The 19,694-nt window shown below is 40.8% G+C and overlaps 1 protein-coding gene across 32 annotated transcripts in view; it reads right to left on the bottom strand.

Moving 5' to 3' along the window:
• The window catches only part of DMD (dystrophin), a 2,010,563-nt gene that overhangs the window by 17,499 nt on the left and 1,973,370 nt on the right, over positions 1-19,694 (bottom strand). For 27 of the 32 annotated variants that reach the window (XM_065590838.1, XM_065590858.1, XM_065590878.1 and 24 more), the window contains 6 exons: positions 16,409-16,474; positions 15,233-15,298; positions 12,082-12,240; positions 7,518-7,761; positions 7,046-7,169; positions 2,792-2,884 (listed from right to left, as the gene is read on the bottom strand). In XM_065590838.1, coding sequence (XP_065446910.1) covers positions 2,792-2,884; positions 7,046-7,169; positions 7,518-7,761; positions 12,082-12,240; positions 15,233-15,298; positions 16,409-16,474 — 752 coding nt within the window. The remainder of the gene's footprint in view (positions 1-2,791; positions 2,885-7,045; positions 7,170-7,517; positions 7,762-12,081; positions 12,241-15,232; positions 15,299-16,408; positions 16,475-19,694) is intronic. The other 5 variants (XM_065590891.1, XM_065590911.1, XM_065590869.1 and 2 more) reach the window with 1 other exon arrangement.

Raw genomic sequence — 19,694 nt, 5'->3', positions numbered from 1 at the left:
ATCTTTTATTGGCCCAACTTCTGCTGGGGACAGAGACAAGCTTTTGAGTCACACAGCGCTCTTCCTCAGGTGTGAGAAAGGTACACCCAGGGGTTACAGCAAAATGCAAGGTGGAAGGGACTGTTTAGCCCAGGTGTTCCCAACACGTTGCCCGTGGGCTCCATGGCGCCCGCCGAGGCATCCATGTGCGCCCGCCTACTGGCCGCCAGAGAAGCAGCCGCCGAAATGCCGCTGAGAAGCGGCAACGTCAAGAAGCGCTACTGCCGAAATGTCGCCGAATTTTGGCGGCAACACCTCTTGATGACGCTGCTTCACGGCGGCATTTCAGCGGCGACGCCTCTTGACATTGCCGCTTCACGGCAGCATTTCGGCAGCTGCTTGTCCAGCGGCCATAGTCCTCGGCGGCTAGTCGTCCGGCACCTGCCCACGGAAAAGGTTGGGGACCACTGGTTTAGCATAAGTGGTTAGAACATATTGTAAAGGACCATTCAAGGTAGAGTGGACTGTTAACACCTCTGCAGTGATAAGACAAAAAGATGGGATTAGTGGGCCTCTGTACCACATGTTGTGATAGACATGTGTAGGATCCATGGATTTGAAAGGTGTGTTGTGGGGAGTGTTAATCATTGTAGCAGGGGAGATATGTCTGCAGGTTTTGTCATACAGAAAAATGTTTTCTGTACTAAAACACTAATTAATATACTACAAATTACAGCATATCGCTGCTTGCAATAGGTTCTGTATATCATTTATATGCTGTCAGCTTTATTAATTAAGTTTGCTATAAAATTTATAGCAAAAAATAAAATTAAAATCCCTTTTTACACTCCGTCAGCACAGAGTGGAATCTGAAATAGTGTGGTAATTTCCTATTTTAAGTACAGGAAAATAACTACTGCAGCTTAAATAACACATTAATTGTTGACTTTTGAAATGTGACCACTGTATTCCAAACATGCTTGTATTTTCAAAATGATTATTCTTCAATTGCCATCAACTCTGATTAGGAAGTTTGCTACAATGAACAAGGGCCTCATTCTTAAAAACTGGGTTAGGCTCATAAATTAATAGTAGGACACACAAAGATATTTTCAGAGTGCTGAGTACACACAAATGCCAATGAAATCAATGGGAGCTGCAGATACCCAGCAGCTTTGAAAATCAGGGCACTTTTTTTAGGTGCCTAAACGTGGATTTAGAAGCTTGCATCTTTAACAGGCTCTCTCTTTCTGGTGGCTAAATCATAGGTGCAATTTGGGGATGGATATAGTGCACACATATGCTCACCATGTTAAGGACATCAACTTAGGTGAAAGTATTTTGCAGTGGATTTTCTTGGATAACGTTTTTTCTAGATGATTCTATTTCCATTATCCATTTTTCCAATCAATTCTCCAACCTCCCTTCCAGAGGTGAAAGTACGCCGGACTGGACCAGCTTCTCCAGTGGTGATTTAAAGGGCCCAGGGCTCCAGCTGCTGCGGGGAGCCTCGGGCCCTTTAAATCACCGCCGAAGCCCTGCCGCCACTACCCCAGGCTGGCAGAGGTTCTTGCTTGGGATGAAGCAGGCATATCATCCTTTGGAGAAGGCACTTGGTGTGAAATTCATCTCCCTGTGCAAATGGTGTGCACAAAGCCTATGCACATCCACAAAATAAGGCAAAAGTGGGACTTCAGGTGGCATATAGGACTTATGGGGCTTCTCCACAGCAGGTGAATGTCAACCACCGTAGCTACTGTCCAACAATCATTCCATCTCCAGTCCTGAATACAAGCAATTCTCTTGGCAGCAGAATGTTTTGTTCTGGCTCAGAAAAGACCTTTTCTTAAATAAAAAGCTTTAGAAACCATAATTCAAATAATGTGTGTGCTTATCTTCAGCAAACAAAGGGAGCAAACTTTAATAAAAACAAGAAAATTGAAAGAGGTGCTGTTGTCTCTACACACACACACACACACACACACACACATTCTGTACAAACTAGCAGCCAGCTTATTTTGTCTCACTTTGAACTCGAACAGCGTGAGTTTGAAAGTTTTGACTCCAACTCTAATGTTATTGGTTCGCAATCTTCTTAGAAAGAAGGAGAGAGAATGAAATACAATCAAACATACAGATTGAAAACCACAGAGGGACTGTGAAAAAAGGAACCAAGGGAAGGGGAAAAGAGGAAATTCTAAGGGAAAAAAAAACAGATATAGAGTGTATATTGTTAATAGGGCACCCACGAAGTTAGGTTAGATTTTTGGGGAGGTTATGATGTCCCTTATACATAACACAGCTTTTTGTAGCTAGTCTTAACAAAAACAACTAAATAATCTTGAGTGAAAAAAACAGAGAGAGAGAGACAGAAGTAGCTTATTTCTCTCTCACACACACCATCTACTTATACACATGTACTTGTACTGTAGAACACCAGAGTTACAAACTGACCACAAACCACATTTGGAACCAGAAGTACGCAATCAGGCAGCAGCAGAGAAAAAGAAAAAGCAAATACAGGACAGTACTGTGTTAAACGTTAACTACTAAAAAATAAAGGGAAAGCAGCATTTTTCTTCTGCATAGTAAAGTTTAAAAGCTGTATTAAGTCAATGTTCAGTTGTAAACTTTTGAAAGAACAGCCATAATGTTTTGTTCAGAGTTACGAACATTTCAGAGTTACACAAAATCTCCATTCCTGAGGCGTTCATAACTCTCAGGTTCTACTGTATATTATATTGCGTGATCTTTAAGGAATGTATACCACCTCTTAACTGCTGATATATGCTTCTGCGTTACTGAAGCTTACCTCTTGTACTTGGGAAGGAATTGTTAAGCTGTTCCATCACCTCCTCCAGCCCTGTGCTTGTGTCCTGGGGAGGGCTGAGCAGGTCATCCTCACCTGAAAAACAAATACAAACCATGGCATTTACGTCACTGCAAAAACATCTGGTAAACAGATCACTATGGTACTTCTCCCCTCCCCCCAGCCCCCGCCATGTACCTTACGGAGGCAGGACACTTGAAATAAATCCTCCTGGCTAATATCCAGTCTAAATTTTAAGGGGTAATTTTGTCACCAAATATTAAATGCTTTCCATTTTAATGAAGCTGTGTAAAATCAGGCAAATCTGCATCTTAAACTTTAATTCATTAAAAGAATGCCAGGATTACTTGATCTGGGGGAAATGTCTGCTAAGAGGAGGGAGTTCATATAAATGATGATCCTTGTTTCAGTTTTCCTCATTCCATTACTAGTACCAATTTTTGCTGTTGTGAGCAGTGCTGTTTGAGCAGCTCTCTAATGGTGCTGGCTTCATGTTAGGAATGCTTTGCCTAGCAGAGTAAATCTGCATCAACATTAATATTTCTGACAGTTTAATTGCATCAGATTGGTGCTCCAGGAACACTCAATTGTACTGTGAAAGGTTTTAAAAAAACAGTTCAAACAAAGCAAAATCCATATGTCCCTTTGAATGATTTCTATAATCTGATTATAAGGCAGAAGCTTACTGGGAAGTTCAGCACCCTTCATCTTTACAGGTATTTTTACATTTTCTGATGTTTTCACATAACCAAATGCCATCTGCCCAATTGTACAGGAAAGGGTAATTTTGCTTAGTTTTTAATCTGAAGCCTAATAGCAGTAAAGTGCTTAAAAAGCAGAGTTTCTAAAGGAGAATACACCTGGAGGGTTATCTATGAGAGTGAGATTCTCTCTTATTTGTCTAATCCCCCATTAAGACACAAAAGCTGCGTTGCCATCTGTAATAACCCAAGCAGAGATGCATCAGCATTTTGAAAATTATTTGAGCCTTTGTCCCATTTCACAGTCCTCTATTATTAGTGTAGAATACACCTGGCATCTTACCTCACTGGACCTGAAAAAGCAATGCCACCTAAAGAATATTAATGCTACCACCTCCCGTCCTCCCATTTTTGATACTCCATGTCAGTGAAATCTCTACTACAAGTACACAGCAAAATCCAAGTCTTGTAGCACTGCTTCTGTCAGGCTTAGTATGCATCTTGGCTTTGGACCAGAAGGCTGTGGATTCAAGTCTTGTGGCAGGAATTATTTTCATACAAAATGTTGCCCCATTAGAGGTGTTGTCCTTTGAAAACTTAAGAAAACCAGAGTCACTTTTCCAGCCTCTGATGGATGTCAAGGTGGAAATTCAGAGCCAGATTTTGCCACTACTCAGGCTAAATACCTGAATCAGCCTGGATAAAGAAGGCAGAATCTGGCCCTAAAGATTCAAATATATATTTTCAAACAATAGGGAATAATCCTATTATGTTCTGGCCAACATTAATCACCTGAGTAAGGACAGACACTAATATCCAAAGTGGTATTGTTAAGCACAGATACAAGTTTAGCTGTATATGCCCTCAAGGTCAATATACGTTTATTTACGATGTATTCACTGCTCTTATCTTAATGCTAAGTGCATTAGAAAACACTACCTAAAATTTACTTTTAACTTGTAGTTAAATATAGTTTAAATTGTATTTAAATAAAATAATGAAACCGGACATCATACAAGCAGCCCCCAACAACAACTAAAAGACTTCAAATGTATTGTAACAGTGAAAAGGGCTGCATGTTAGCATAGCTAAAAAGATCCCATGTAATCTTTGTTCCAGGGTCAGGGCCGGCTCTGGCTTTTTTGCCACCCCAGGCAAAAAAAGCCTCCCGCTGCCCCTGGCCCTCCTCCCGGCAGGGAGCGCGGCAGGGGAGGGTGCTGAGCCCGACCGCGGGCCGCTCTCCCCAACCGGCCGTAGCGCCGGGGGGAGGGCAGCGGGCCCGCTGCGGCTCCGCTGGCGGCTGGAGCACCGAGAGGAGGGCGGAGAGCCCGGCCAGGGCTCCACTCTCCCCGGTGGCCAGAGCGCCGGGGGGAGGGCGGCGAGCCCGCCGCGGCTCCGCTCTCCCCGGCTGCCAGAGTGCCGGGAGGAGGGCGGAGAGCCCAGCCGTGGCTCCGCTCCCCCCAGCGGCCAGAGCGCCGGGAGGCGGGCAGAGAGTCCGGCCACGGCTCCGCTCTCCCCGGCAGCCAGAGTGCCGGGGGGAAGGGCGGCAAGCCCAGTCGCGGCCCCACTCTCGGGCCGGAGCGCCGCGCCGCCCCCCGCCAGGTGCCGCCCCAAGCACATGCTTGGTAGGCTGGTGCCTGGAGCCGGCCCTGTCCAGGGTTCTGGAATGCTGCTTCACTGTGAAGTCTCATTATGATTACACTGAAATCGATTACACATCTTACTGTCCTTTTCATTTTTGTCTCAGAAAACTAATTTAGGTCTAACAAATTATGTTAAATGGGAGTCATCTTTAGCAGGATGCACAATGAGAATCCATTTACTGTATGTTTGGCCTAACTAATGACACAACAAAGATCTATACATCTGTTAATAAGAAGGCTGGTAACTGCTGACTTTCTGGTTTTGCATCCATATGTTTAAGTAATAGATTTTATGGAAAAAGGGAAAACACATAGAAAGAAGTAATTAAATAGTCATGAAATGATTAAGCTCATCACAATTCAGTTCTTCAGAACACTAATCTAAATCATATTAGTATGTCCATAACAAATTTTGTATATAGTGCAGGGTAACTAAAGTGAGAAGCAAACAAGCAATTTCAGTAATAAACACCCCCCGCCCCTGCCACACAGACATCTTTGCTCATTACTGTACTTTCCTCTCAGCCCTAGTATTTAACTTTAAGATCACTTCAGCACTACACATTTTCTCAAAGGTACATTACTCCACACTGGTTATTGTAGGAGATCCCTACATAGTCAATTTTTTTGCCCCAATCATGCATATGATGATGGTAGCATTATCACTCACAAGGCAGCAGATGTCCAATATAGGGTAAATCTGTCACCTCCATTTAATTTAAGACTGACAACAAGTTCTGTAAACCCACACCCACCTCTGCGTCTGAACTAAATATGTTTTACAGTGTGATAGAGGAAAACATTAATTCCCCCAATTTTTAAAAAAAGAAAAATCAGCTTACTGCATTTTAGTTATCTGTACAAATCAGAATATTTCCAATAGCCTTAAATTTGTTTCTTTTGTGAAGCTATTGGTACTTTGAAGTCATCAAATTAAACCAGCTTATTGTAAGAATACATTGCTAAACAATTACTGCTTTACTTAAAATAATTCCCTGTTACTGGGTGTGACCTGGAGAGACAGACCCTCCCACCCCCTTAGAAACCTGTCAGGGCTCCATGTGAAAGGCTGATGACTGCCTGGCAAGATAGGTATGCATATAAGCAGTTGATTCTTTTCAAGATATGTTTTCTCTGTAATACTTTTGTTCTGAATAAATAATACTTTGCTTTACGAAGCCTGGCTGGTCATTGATTAACCCTGTCACAACCCTTGGGAAAGAACAGGATAGCAGGTGCTGAACTAAACTCAGCTTTGCTGGGCAATAAATATCTATCAGATAGGAAACTACAGCAGAAGCGTTACCAAAAACAAAAATATCAACGATTATTCACTGAAGACTATTGCTGAATAAACCTTTCTCCACAACCAATCTGTGATTTATCATCATAAATATATTTATAAAAGCTACCAGGTGGGTGCTGCCTGTCAGTGGCCTATCACTCAGTTCTATTTATCTGAGCAATGATACATTAAAATAAGATCACATCAATTAACCATGTGGGATGGTTGATCATTTTTTTAAATCACTTAGTCATAAGTAAGACTGTGTCTGTGTAAATCAGATTAGATCAAATTTATTAGCTTAGAGGTTATCTGAACAGCTTGCTTTAGCTTTTTCTTGGTACCTGTTTTTCAAATACAAGCCCTGATGGAGCTTTCTGTTTGATGTCAAAATATCTGTGACACTGCACCATGGTTAAATACAAAAGCCTACATCATGATATACAATGGAGAAATAGCCAACTAAAGTCAATGCCCATTGCAAATGCCCACTGTTTGTATTAACAACTGAATAAAATCTTTACTATCCTTAGCTAATTTTGTGGTGTCCTATACTGTAAAATATAAATATAAATCTCTCGTGACAGTTTGAACGTTGTCATCTTACCCATGGTTTCTGAAGTCTGGCTGCCGACTACGCGGAGAAGCATTGGCTGACTGCTGTCTGACCTCTGTAAGGAGGTAGAAGGAGAAGACAGTGTTGTACCATTCACCTTGGAATCTGCCTGGGGCTGAGATATCAGAATAAAACACGGTGGTTATTCACAGCTGAGCACATTTGAGCAAATTTTTATATTTCCATATTTTGTATATATTCCACAATGGTTACACAGCAATTTTATTCACTACATTTCAATGGGCTAAGGATCCAAATTCCAAATTAAAAAAGCTACTGCACTGCATTCACACACCAGTGATCTTATCTTACCACTTGCAATCTAGAGTAAGATCAAGTTCCTCTCTCTGACTACACTTCACAGATATCACTTCTTGATGTGCTACAGTTATTGATAACATTTCAAACTCTGCTTTGGAAAAATCATTCTTTAGGGCTCCAAAGAAAAAGCCTAAGGACTTACCTGTTCCAGCAGCTGCCTCAGCCGGTGCAGCTGTGACTCCAGCTGTTTGTTGTGATCCTCCAGAATCTGCATCCTGGCTTCCAGGCGGCCCTTGTGCTGTCGAAGCAGCTTGGCTTCTGCAATGAGCTCAGCATCACGAGGACTTTGGGGGGAGATGGGCATCATCTCAGGGGGGGATGGCAGTGGAGAAAGTCCTTTGTTATCATGTTGTTGCTTCAGTCGGTCATATTCAGCCTGCAGGTTTCTGTTAATGTCAAAAAAAGGAAAGCCTTACCATTACAAAGTAGAATAGTACAGCCTACGCCATCCTCCGGCTATAGCAGTCAGAATGCACATCACACATATAACTATTAGGAATAGGCACACAGTTTGGGATTTAAGCCCATCCAAACCACCTGCCTTCGAGTCTGCTGAAACTAATCTACAAAGTTTGAGTTTGGTTTGACATAGGTAAGGTACCAACTTGTACAGGTTTTCACACTGGGATGTTAGGATGTTGCCCTGAAACACAGATATCATTGTCAGGTCTCTGGTTCATAAGAGTTCTGAACTCCCTTCCCAGAGCACGGGTGGCAGGTGAAGGGTGACTGCTTGAGAAGCCCCTCCCAAAGCATAAGCAGGAGGTGTGGTTCAGCTTCCAGTTGGCTGAACTTTGTAGTTAACAGCAGACAATGAACCATTTGCTCATTTCTAAAAAGTGTGAGTACTGTGAAATGTGAATGCTACTATTTGATCACAGAATACACGGTATATACAATACTAGTAATGCACTTATATAGCACTTTGCCTATTCAAAGCACTGTGCAAACACTAATTCATTTTCACACCAGCGCAGTGAAGGACGTAGGCAAGGATTATTCTAATTTACAGATCAAAAAACTGAGACGGAGAGAGTGACGTAGCAAGCCTGTGGCAGAACTTGGATTTGAAGTCCCCACTTGCAACTCTGTGCTTATTCACCACATCAGACCAAACTGCCTCCCTTATATTTACCATAAACTAGATTTTCAAACCAACTGTTAGAATGGGAAATTGAGTAACAGAGAAACAGGCAATGAGCTGACCTGTTAAATTAGACTTAAATTTTGTTAATGTTTTAATAGCTGGGCTATATACAGCATTCTCTGAATGCCACATTTCTACCATCACTTTACTACTCTGTTAATCCTGCATTGGGCTAACTGTTCTTCTAGTCAGTCTCTTGAATAAAACACTCCATAGGATTAATATCAGATGTGAGGCCAAAGAGCATCATGCTGAAGGAATTCTACTGAGCACTTGAAACAAGAACATTTCCCTGGTGAGTAGTTACTTAGTTTTCTTTTTAAGATCACCCTCTGCATGTTCTGCAGAACAGAGGAGGTGAAAAGCTAAAAACCTAGTTATGGACAATGCAGTCCATCTTACAACCAAAGAAATAAAATTTCGTAACAGCAATCTTCACACAAAGGGGAAGCATAATAAACTGTATTGGGATTTTACTGCTATAATGTCCCTTTAGTACTTCCCAGAGTGAAAAATGGTACCACAGGCTACAGACCTCATAACTGCTTACTTGACAAAAGTAGTGGCCTAGATTTTCTTATTTTTTAAAACTCTTTATTATATGCCCTGGTACAGATAGAGTAGAAGCTGTGAAAACAGAGACCTTTTTCTTATTCCTGCCAGTAAACCCAATTTCACATTTACATTCTGATCTAGAGGCTTAAAAACACCTCAGAAACCCTACTGTAAGATTTATTAAACTGGGGAATGCTTAGAAAGATATAGAAGTACGTCCACACTACATGAACGGTTCGGGGTAGGGGTGGGGGGCTGTATGTGGCTGTAACATGAGACAAGATTCTACAACATGAAGATTAGCAGTGCTAAAGGAGCTGGACATCTTGCCTGCTCCAAGCAGGAGGAGAGGACCTACACTTGCTCTTAAGTCAAACATGTTATGTATAATTTCACATGGACAAGAAAGTGATGAGAAGTTACTTACTGGTAACTGTTGTTCTTTAAAAATGTTTCATCTGCATAGTCACACTTGGGGTATTGGTGCTGTCTCGGGATGAGCCGTGGCATTTTCTAGAGAACAATGCCCACTGAGGACATTCACCCTCCTCTACCCCCCAGTCCTTCCCTTGCGGAGGATTCTGAGTATGAAAGGGGGAATGGCTCCACCCACCCTTCAGTTCCTCCCCAAAATTTTGGGATTCTTTCTCTGCTAAAGGGGGAAGGTGTGCAGTGAGAATTTACAGACACACTCAAAGAACAGCAGGTACTGGTAAGTAAGCTCTCTCTTTGAGCTTCCCACTAGAATGCAGGACACCACCCAGGAAGGCTAAAGAGTTCTAGATGAACAGATGCAAAACTGCCACATCAGCTCTGGATGGGAGGTCATGAGAGCATTAGAAGTGATCACAATTTCTCTCCCCAAGATCAGACCTTTGCAAGGGAAGCATTTTTGCTTCAAGCACATATAGAGCTTCCAGAAATAGCTTTTCAAATTCTGTGGAAAAGACAGAAGGCCTGCAATGAATGCTGTTTTTGGGATAGTTGAATATCTTTTGATATATCCAGATGAATGAACACCGGTGAGTCATAACAATGGTGTAAAAGCGACTTGGGAAATACAGACAGATTAGTGGCCTATATGAGGTGGAAACAGAGATTATGACACCGATGATACCATATTTCCCATATGGCCTACAGTTAACAGAGGATTGGTCATTTGGCCTGTTTCTCACTAAGTCCACAGGCTGTAGCTATGGCTATGAGGAATGCCCTTTTCCTAGATAGCAGACCTGAAAAGGTCAATCAAGTGCACTCTAAAGACTCAGAAATCTATTTTCTTTAAATCTTATGACTTTGGGGGATCTGAGTCATGATTTTTCAATTCTCGGGGTCTCAATATTAAATCTGCCAATGACCAGATCTGCCAGGTTTAGTGCTGGTTTATGTTGGTTGAGTGAAGCAATAGAGCCCCAAAATATCAGAGAAATGTGGCTACAGTGTTTTGATGCAGTCAAAACCCTCTTGAGCCTTTGCTATGAAAGGTAAAGAAAAGCTAGGAATGGAAAGTTAAATTAGGAAGAAATGAAGAAAAAGGTGTCTGCCACCAAAGGATTAAGAAGTGGGTGATATTTACATTTTAGCTAACATGGCACAATATTACCTCTGTGCAGAGGACCATCACAAGGCCTGAGCACCATTTATGACCACCAGAGGGAACAGGGGAAATTCACCCTGTACAAAGGTACTGCACAGTTATTTCACAACCCCTTTATCTTTTTAAAATCTTCTTTATATATCTTCTTCCCCTCTGTAGCGGGGTGGTCACCCCGCTCTTGCCTGGAAGGCCTTGAAGCAGCCCGGGAGAGGGCTGTGGCAGAGAAAAGCTGGGCTGATGGGGAAAGCAGCCACAGCTGTAGCCAGTGCAATCAGGGTCCAACTGGCCCTTATAAGAGGGCAGTGGGCCAGAAGCACGGAGAGTCTCCTCTAGCTGTAGAGGGAGACAGGCCTGGCTGCTGGGGAGCTAGAGAAGGTACCTGGAGTGGAGCAGGACTGGGGGAAATCTATGGGAGTTGGGGAGTTCTGGCCTGGAAACCCCCCAGGCTGTCGCCTAGTGGAAGGCCAATTAAGTACTGGGGTTGCAGGGGGCAGCCCATAGGTAGGCAGAGGCAGCAGGTCTAAACCCAACCTTGCCTCTGATGAGTGGCTTTTACACTGAAGTCCGCCCCAGTGAGCAGGGGCTAGATGATGACTGGCAGTAGCCCACGACTGAGGCAAGGTGGGGATAGAGGGTTGGGGGTTCCCCTGGGTGAGGAGACCCTGAGACTGTGGGGGTATTGCCAGGGGGCAGCACCCCAAAGACAAGGGGCACTGGGTCCTGGGAGGGACATGGGGGGCCAACGGCAGCGGGACACTGGCCTGCAGAGGGCGCTCCGGAGGCTGGACGAGCTAATTCCCTGCGAGACCAGCAGGAGGCGCTGCAGGGGTGAGTCCCACATCGCTACACTCTCTCACCCATCTTTCTAGGGGAAATATACTATCCAACTGGTTATTTTCAAGAAAAATCTGTCTCCTCCAGGCATCTATGGCAGAAAATGTACACAACCTTCTCTCATGTAATGGCTAATGCAAAATAAAGTAACCCTGAAGAGTTATTTTGAAATACATGCTGATAAAAAGAACACAGTACATTGTATACAAAGAAGAGTTATACAACACTGTTTACAGAACTTGTAATAAGTAACCCTATAATCACAAAATGAAGTGACCCATATTTTCCTTTGAAGTTTTATCTTTATAAAGATTCTGCATAGCAGGCTAAACACAATAGCGCTGATTCATGATTGCATCAAAAGCATGAATGGGCCTATATTTATACCATTTTGTTCTAACATCTCTCACATATCTAGCAGAAAGTGAGAGAGAGAACGTATGCAGGAGATTGAATAGAAAAGCTTAATAAAACTGACACTCTAACAGCAGGTTTCTCAGCTTCACTTTTGCCTCTTTATGTGGGTGTATCATGTATATGCAACGATGATAACAGCTGGAAAGTACATCTCACCTGTTTTCTTCCTCCAGATCTGCTAGGATTCTCTCTAGCTCACCTCTTTCTTCACTCTCCAGGGAAATCAGAATCTGGGCAGGACTGCGAGGCTGGCTCAGCGGGGATTCCTGGTTCAAACTTTGGCAGTAGTGCTGGATTAACAAATGTTCATCATCTCTGGAAAAACACAGCAAAACCCAAAAAGCTGCTTTCTTCATCTTCATTTTTATCTTTGTGATTATTGATAGAAGGCAACTCAGAGAAAAATCTCTTCACTTTTGAAGAAATTCAGCTGGATTCATTGCAAGGAGCAGGGGATTAGTGTACTGGTAGTGAAATTTGCTCAAGTGATTACATTAATTCACTACGTGCCTTCCCTCATGCTCCATATGCTTGGGATCCACCTTTGCCTCCCTCCTCTTCCTCAGGTGTTTCAAGCAAAGCTCTGGTGCAGCTGAGGATCTTGGCCCCCATGTTTCACCTTGCTTCCATCCAGTGCTTAACCTGACTTGCTCACACTTGCATTAAAGAATCACCACCTTGTGCTACCTGCTATGCCACTGCATAAAAACTTGTGGAAGCAAGGCCAAAACATTTATTTTTACTCATAGTCCTTTATATCCATTCTTCTTATACCTAGCCCTTTTTCTATTTATACTCTCCTTCCTTCCCCTTTTCCTTTTAGTTTATTGTAGAGTTTAGTTTTACTAATATTTTTATTGAATATTATAGGGTTTTTTTGTTCTGCATACACCTTATTGTTTTATGGTTGGAGTTAATGAAGTTTTATGTATCCAATTTTAAGAAAAAATTTAAAGATTTTATTTTCAATAATTTTAATCTAGAGATTTATGCCAAATTCAGTGGTTCATTGGAATTGCACTGATCATGTCAGTGGCCAGCCAGGCCAATTCACTTTCTTATAAAGTTTTTCTGACACACAAATTATGTTCACATTTACACATGCAGCCAGAGTGTTAATTTTCCTTTTTAAAATGTTTTAATATATAAAACCAGTTTTATTATGGATGCAGTTTCATGTTGGGTACATGAAACTTTTCAGACATATAAAGCAAAAAGTTCCCTACACAAACAAATTACAAATCTACAAGCCCAATTCTGCACATCTTGCGTATTCCCAAATTTCACTGAGTTCTGGACATTTAAAAAAAAAAAATGGGGGGGGGGGGGAACGCTATGCTAAACTGATATCAGCAATAATCGTACAAGACCATAGTGGGCTGGGGTTTTGGAAGAATGGACACCACAGTAAGCAACGGGAAGGGGGGTGTCTTGTTTTTCAAATAAGTCATATTGAGAAATCATTTTGTATAGTTTGTTTATTTCATGTTTAACTCGGCATTTATAGTGTATCTACTGTAGTTACTTTTCAAAAATTAAAATATTGCTGCTTTAAATTTTATTCCTCAAAACACTAGTAAAGCTATTTTTTAGCCTATAAGAGTGCTAAACGATTTAGGTCATACTAAAATTATTTGAGGTAATAAAAGCATCTGAAAAACTTGTGACTTCAAAACAGGCAATCCCTTTTTTTAAAAACAGAAAATTAAAAAAAAATCATTAGCTCCTACATTTAGAACTTTCATGCAACATTCCAGCCTTGAACTGATCCACACAACTAAGTTACAAATCTGGGGAGAGAGAAGAATTAACAGAGGCTAAAGTTGACAAAGGAGAAAAATCTTTTATTAAAGATGTGTTTACTTTATGTATTTGATAGCATTTTGTGTAGAGTCAGATTCATGGTTTACCCGGTTAGATACTTAAGGTAAAATATTCAAAAGCCCTTAAGGGCTTGTCTACACTTCGGGCTAAATCGGCACTGCTGCGATTGATGCAGTGGTTTTGATTTAGCAGGTCTGATAAAGAAAAGCTAAGTCGATGGCAGAGCGACTCCACCTCCCCAAGAGGCAGAAGGTAAGTCGGCAGGAGAGTGTCTCCGCTTGACATAGTATAGCTAAGTCGACCTAAGTTACGTCAGCTTCAGTTATGTAACTGAAGTAGCGTAACTTAGGTCAACTTACAGTGTTACCGTAGACCAGTCCTAACTGATTTAACAACCCAAATCCCATTTTCAGAAGTGACTTGAGTACTTCAGAGCAGAAGACCAGTTACATTTAGGCTCCTAAGTACCTGAATCTACATTGGACACAGGGCTTAGGTATATTTGAAATCTGTAACCTTTAATCAGTTTCCCCCCTTTTGTTTGTGTGTGTATTTCACAAAGCAACAGGATGCAGAAAACCATAGAGCCCTTCCCTTCACTCCCTCCCCCCACAAGGAAAATGTGATCACAAAAGCACAAAATTTGCATAAGTGTCAGGTGCAGATTATGAAACTACTTTTAACAAAATTGACTAGATTTCAAACTAGCTGGATCCTTGGTCCTTTAAGTATAAAGCAATATAAAGACTATTTGTCAATGCATTTTTCCACATCCTGTCCAATCAAGGCTTTTGACTTTTAATATTTAATAACTAGCATGAGCTCATGCTGCCATTGCTTGCAGTAGAATTTAATTATTTGTAGACTGACTCTTTTTTAGTATGGCCCTGATGACCCCTCAAAAGGCTGCACTGACATTTTTAGCATCCAACATTTTTATCCACTTTTAAGTTTAAAGTTCACAGGAAAAAGGAAAACTTCAAACTACCAAGTAATACTTCATTTATGAGATACGCTCTGTGAGAGATTTTTTTCAATGTATGATGTGAAATTTGTGCTGAAGACATAACATTGGACTACTTTTAAGTGTGATGACATTTCATCATCAGCTGCATATGAGCAGCTTTGAGTTATACATCATAAATCCTGGCTTTGATATATATGGTGGTGGGCCATGAGAAGTCCATAACCAAACATACCACAATGAGATCACACAACAGTCAGATGTGAACAAGAAAATGTTGTGAACTCCATATTATTGGTACTTTATTGCAAGGTGCAGGGCTGGCTATGGCGCCAGCAAACCAAGCACGTGCTTGGGGCGGCATAATTGTAAGGGAGGCATTCCAGGGGCAGCAGTTGCGCTCGCAGAGGTTTTTTTGTTGCTTGGGGTGGCAAAAACCCCTAGAGCTGGCCCTGGCAAGGTGCCAAGCCTTCACAAGCAAATGCACATCAGAAATATTCATAGAGATAGTATACTTACATGCTCTCATTAGGAGAAATACTGTCATTTAGGTAAGATCCATTGCTGTTCTCCATTTCTGCTAGCCTGTGGAAAAATTGAAAGATTCAATAAAACCCATAAGTCTCATTGCAGATTTTTCTGGCTCTAACTTTCCTGAAAACTGTAAAATATATAACATTTTGGTGACACAGTAGTCAACATATTAGAGACCCTAAATTTGGAAATCCGGACAACTTTTCACTCGCTGCTAGTTAACAAATGTGATTGCAAGCAGCTGTCACAAGTAACTCCTTATTCATTATCCATGATCTATCTAAATTAATCTCTAAGTTACGTACAAATCCTCCTGGTTAAGCAGATTCTACTATGAAAGAAAGGCCTTAAGATGCCACAGGCTTCCACAAATTGTTCCATACCTGGCAATGTCATCACCAGAGCTGAAGTGACTTGTATGTTTCTAGTTTGTATGTAACATATAATTTAGAAAACATCTAGCTTGATCTGATTTATTTTTCATTTGAGTATGTATTTTACACAGTATCTACCCCTGAAAATTCCCCTGCTTGGGGGGGGTGGGGGGAAAAAGAGGGGAGAGGGGGAATCACTTTGCGTTGCAGATCTGAGCATTTACCCAAATGTTTGGTTCTTAAGATAAGAGTACTATGAAAAGTCCTCTTAAAACTTGGTAAGTGAACTACAGCAGTGGTATATTATCATCCCCCTCCAAAACAAAGAAAGATACCTTTCCAAGTATTTCATAAGCTCAATTCTTTAGTTTTACAATGTTGGCTAAATGTATCATTTGAGACTCATGTATTGGTAGTTAGAAATTTTGGAAGGCTCTGCATTATACAGTAATACCAAGAATTCTAATTAAAATAAAACCCTATGTAAGCAGAACGCATAACTTAATAAAGACCCACACAGAACTTAAAGGCCAGTTTTAACCAAGCACATGCTTTGGGTTTACCTATGTTAAGTGACTCTTATTTACTCGCCAATCATTGCATAGTAGTCTGGCATGCAAGTTAATTGGTAGGTGGTTAGCAGTAGTTAGAAGGTGATGTATACTATCCACTGTAATTACGTTCAATTATTAAAAACCCTTATAATGATGGCTTCTCTTTTGTAGTGTATTTTTTTTTTAATGGTTGTTTCAAGAAAGATTTGCCTAGTGTCCAGCTGGTCTCATACCTGCTAGCATAATGCTCAATGCGTGAATGAGTATCATCATGTGAAAGCTGAGGGGACGAGGCAGGCCTATAAGGCAGAAAACACTGATTAATCACAAATACCCCTTAAAAAGATAAAAATACACTTTGGTATGTTTATGCCCTTATGTTGCCATGGCTCATGGCTTCCATGGTTTATCCAATGTTTAATAAACAGCAAGCTATACTTGTAACCCATGATTTGTGTGCTTCCTTGATCCATCAGAGTAGAAGATTTTGTGGCAGCATACAAAAGGGACTCAGTTCATTCAGGAGTTTTTCCTTGAACTTGATTTTTTATGATACATAAGCAAGAAGACGAAGCTGTTCCATGAGAGGTTTCTTGCAAAAGGACGTATAGATGAACTTTCTTCCCAATTTGCCAACCTCCTTCATTCACCACACTATTTCTCCTACTCTCCAGACCCACTGTCCAAACCTTGTGAAAAGTGTTTTGTTTCTCTCCCTTCCTGTTCTGAGATGTGTTTCTAGTCCAATAGTAGAAGTCTCGTTAAAAAAAAGAAAGAAAGAAACAAAGTAAAAAAGAGCTTCAAACACCTGCATCCATGCCCAATCAGGATGTTACCTCATGAGATATACAATGTTAAGTGTTGAGCCTAGTCAATATACTTGAATAGGCGACTGCAAGAATTAGGGCCAGTGTTTTGGTGAAGGTCCTCTTCCCAGTTTCACTACGACCACAGTGTGGTATTAGGGGAACTGTAATGTTGGACCTCCCCAACTTTTGATCGTTACAAAATGAACTCCTGTCCACATTTGTGAACTGAAGACCCATGTGACTTTTCAAAAGAATAAGTTTGGTGTAGCCTTAGGGCTGCTCTACAATTGAAAGTTGTGCCTGTAGTCCCATGTCAATTACAGATGCAATGTTTTAGTGATAGGGTAATATTGGTATAAAGGTGCCTTACACCGGCATAACTTATTCTCCTTCCCAAATGGAAATAACTATTCTAATATAAAGCATCTTTATACTAGTATAACAGCATCTACACTAGGGAATTGTACCAGTAATTATACTGTTACACGTAAAGTGTAACTTTCTAGTCTAAACAAGGCCTTAGAATCTTAGAAAAAATAGCCAAATTCCAATTTGTGTACCTAAATTCCTTTTTTTTTTTTTTTAAATAGTTTTGGTAGATAAAATGCTTTCACTTATTAGTTTCAAACTGTTATGCAGTGTTACTGGTACTGTCCAAGAGAGACAGTGTTCAACTCCAGAATAGTTGCATTTCAGTGGCAGATGAAACAATTCTTATATTACAGGTGATAATGGTACGTAATGCTATTGTATTAGGGGCGTGATGATCCTACAAAGCATTTACTATAGGATGATGATCCATTTCTGATCATCTTCCAGTTTTTAAAGCAGTTTGCAAAGTGCTTTAGAAAAGTAGGCTTCTTCTGAATTCACAGAGCTATATATTGCATACACCTCTACCGTGATATAACGCTTCCTCGGGAGCCAAAAAATCTTACCGCGTTGTAGTTGAAACCGCGTTATATTCAACTTGCTTTGATCCACAGCCCCGCCCCCCTGGAGCACTGCTTTACCGTGTTATATCCGAATTTGTGTTATATCGGGTCACGTTATATCGGGGTAGAGGTGTATTTAGAAGACATTGTCAATGCTTTTTCTCACAGATTGGTAAAGCTTTTTCTATGAGATACTATAGGTCAATTATCATGAATCACATTTTTCTGAGACAAGGTTTGGCATTGCCAAGCCCACATTTATGCACCATGCTTTTAGACATCACCATACGCAAATCAGTGGATAAATATTCAATGTACTACATTGAAGTATTCAATACTATCTCCCTAAGATATTCATGGAAGATATCCTAATTTGCATGGAACTACTTTAAAACTGGAGGTAACTCAGAAGAGTGTAGATCAGGGCACTTTCAAAATCTGTGCTAGTAGGCATTTATTATTAATAATAACTAAGATTTTGCTATTTAGCTGATATCTCCCAATTTCTATATTCTTGACATTCAGAGCCTGACTGCATCTTCTGATGCCCCATCATCAGAAATTAAATTGCATCTTTAAAGGAGAGCAGGGATTGCTTCCTGTGCACCTTGAACTAACATACCTTGGGATAATGACATTGAAACTTGAGCATAAATCTGAAATATATATTTTACTATTACAAGAGGGGGAAATAGAATGTCAAAATAATTTCGCAAAATAAATAAAAAATAACTGGCATAGTCCAAAATGCTATTATTTCTCATTTTAAGCAACCTCCCCCCTCAAAAAGATTTAATGCATCACAAAGCCACTGTTTCTGACCATTTTTTCCTTCATAAACTAGGTTCTGCTACCAGCTCCATTCCACTCCCCAAAATGTTTTAAAGGGCTTTGTTTTTTGTGTGCAGTATCACCAAAACAACCCAACCCAACCTCAATTCCTTCCTTCCTATTATTATTATTTTAAGAGAACATTGCAATTTTGTTTAAAGGCAACACAGTATTGGACAACTTGTTAAAACTGGCTATGTGGACATGCCAACTACAGGCAGAAGACACCTGAATGAGTCCATGAGTAAGTTAGATTTAGCAGCTGCATAGAAATTTATCATCTTTGGTTCAGAAGTAATCAAGACATACATAGTCAGTTTGAATAGCAAATGAATGAACTGGTAGTAAGGCTAAAGGACATGGCAAATATTTAACAGAGGCAAACATTTTTTAAGAAAACCTCATTGATACATTTTTCAGAGCGGTGTCTGCAGTAATAACCCTGAGTCTTCTACTAAAGCCAAGTAAGAGTTGAGTAGCTAAGACATTGCGTTATAATGCCTTTACCCTCGTGGGTAATGATACATAGCAATGTGTTTTGAAATTAACTATTCAGCTCCTCAGGTCAAGGTTTCTTGACAGTAAGGAATCATTAAAGTGTTTTAGTGACAGATTCCCAGTTCAGTACTACCAAGTGATGACAACAGAAATCATAATTCCATTATAGAATGTATGAGTTGCCTCTGTAATGCTTGGCAACTAGAGATTATCTGCAAAATATCCACCCCACTCATAAGCAGTCTGAACCAGTGCTAAGAAGCACCACACTTTATCATATTTTTATAAACACTGCCAGCCCCAAATATCAGTGTCCACCTAATCAGCATATTCTCAGTGCTGTAATGGTATTCCTAGATGATTCACTTTTAAGCCAGAGTACTTTGGAGACCGATAGAAAACTGGTACTGAAGACCCAGAACCAGGGCTCTAGGCCTAGGAGAAAG

The sequence above is a fragment of the Chrysemys picta genome, chromosome 1 (assembly GCF_011386835.1).
Source record: "Chrysemys picta bellii isolate R12L10 chromosome 1, ASM1138683v2, whole genome shotgun sequence".
Lineage (NCBI taxonomy): Eukaryota > Metazoa > Chordata > Testudines > Emydidae > Chrysemys > Chrysemys picta.
Note: the sequence above shows the minus strand (reverse complement) of the source record. Positions and strands in the feature narration are given on the sequence as shown.